Source organism: Teleopsis dalmanni, chromosome 2 (assembly GCF_002237135.1).
Source record: "Teleopsis dalmanni isolate 2A chromosome 2, ASM223713v2, whole genome shotgun sequence".
NCBI classification, from domain to species: domain Eukaryota; kingdom Metazoa; phylum Arthropoda; class Insecta; order Diptera; family Diopsidae; genus Teleopsis; species Teleopsis dalmanni.
Genome location: NC_051847.1, coordinates 172281264 through 172283296, shown reverse-complemented (window position 1 = coordinate 172283296; position 2033 = coordinate 172281264). Strand labels below are relative to the sequence as shown.

At 25.5% G+C, this 2033-nt stretch overlaps 1 protein-coding gene across 1 annotated transcript; it reads left to right on the top strand.

Annotated features, from left to right (window-relative positions):
- Nucleotides 1-268: 268 nt before the first annotated feature.
- Nucleotides 269-1369, top strand: LOC119683380 (allatostatin-A-like). The gene is made up of 2 exons (XM_038097040.1): nt 269-681; nt 745-1369. Exons 1-2 carry the CDS (start codon nt 291-293, stop codon nt 837-839), a joined length of 486 nt encoding a protein of 161 aa, XP_037952968.1. The 5' UTR covers nt 269-290; the 3' UTR covers nt 840-1369.
- The last annotated feature ends 664 nt before the right edge of the window (nt 1370-2033 follow it).

Here is a 2033-nt window from a genome sequence, read left to right as displayed (position 1 = left end):
TCAAAGTCATAAAAATAAAATAATACTACAAAAACTTATATTCAATTACTTAGTCGAAAATAAAATTTTATATTTTCGACAACATTTTCTTAATGTCCTTGTTTTGGTTACGCACTACGAATTTTATTTTTATTAATATGAAAATAAAATTAAACCCCTTTTCATTTTATATATATATATATATATTTACTTTAATGTACTTAGTAAAATTTGACTAAAAAAACATTAAAAATAATTTTTATTTTTTTATTTTTTTTTTTAGCATCGCTTAATTCAAATCGAACATTACGATGAATATCCTTCACGCAACAACACTTTTGCTATTGAGTTTGTTTTGCCTGAGTTTTGCTTGTGGTGAGCCAACATTCCCAGAAGGCAATAATCCCCGCGGTAATCCCTCAACTAATCAACAAAATACGCTTTTCTCTGAGGCTGATCTTGATTCACGCAACTCCGGAGATATCGACAGTTCCAATTATGATAAAAGGGTTGAACGTTATGCTTTCGGTTTGGGTCGGCGTGCTTATACCTACACAACTGGACCCAATGGTGTCAAACGTTTGCCAGTCTATAACTTTGGTTTGGGTAAACGTGCTCGTCCTTATTCGTTTGGATTGGGTAAACGTGCTGATTATGAAGATGAGGAAATCGATTTTGATCCTGCTTATTTAGCTTTTATGGGTATGTAAAACTTGAAAAAAAACACGCATCATAACCTAAAAAATATTTTTTTTTTCTTTTCAGATGAAAAACGAAATCGTCCTTATAGTTTTGGTTTGGGTAAGCGTGAGCGGCGAGACCAAGCAAGTAGATATGGTTTTGGACTTGGCAGACGTTGAATATATTCCATTTAAAATGCTTACGAATTTTTAGTTTTCGGAGAGGCAAAACTGAATTTTTTCCTTGTTATTACTATTTTATGGCACATTGACACAACATACACTAAACAGCAATATCTATTGCGTCTATGTATTTTCCAGCCTAGTCAATTCATTTAATATAGTTCTAACAGAAGAAATTCAAATATTTATTTCATGAATATTAGACATAATTGGGGCAACAAAAATCTATAATTTAATTTTTAAGTAATACAAAGACTATTCAGAATTTTCATCGGGCAATAAAGGAAAATATTATACAGGAAAAGTCAAAAAGCCGATCTTTAATTGGAAAGTTGAAAAGTTAAAGTTTTATTTTGACATTATTTTAAATTAGCTTATGAATTAAAAATGTTCACAAAGTAGTTAAAATATTTATTAAAACTATATTATACCTATTATATTATTTCAAATACTACATTGTTTGGTGCCATCTAAATAAGAGTTTCTTCTAAGAAAGCATTCCATTCCTTTGGAGTGTTTTCGTATGATATGACACGAGGGAAGTACTATATTAATTTCTGATCATTTTAATATTTCTTGTCTTAATATATATATGAAAATTATGTATAAATATTTATTATAACATTTATTTCCATATTTAGTTGATTTTGTAAAATTTATCTTAAAGTAAAATTTAATGCTATATAAAATTTATTAATCAGTATTTAAAAATGTTTCTTATAAACTATTAGAGAAATATTTAAAAAAAATCATATATATAAATAAATATGTAAAATATGTTGTTAATAATATAAATATATATGTTTTAAAGAAATCAAATATATACGATATATATAAATATATATATATATATAAACATGTTTAATGTGCAATTAACTTTTCATGTGTGTGTGTAATTAAATTAAAAAATATTTAAAGAAATAAAATAACAATATCAATGCATTCGTTGTAACTAAGGCAAGGAGAAGCTGTATAAGATAAGAATACCTATAATTTATATATATATAATATGAAATACATGCAAAAATATTTACTTAAATATATAGAGCAAACTGCATTAAGTTTTTAAATATTCTTTACTTATTTGTTTTACAATAATGAAATAAATAAAATATTAATATTAAAACATTTTTCAGAATGGTATTTAGCATCATATTTCAAAGAAAAAATGTCAATATAGGATATCTGAAA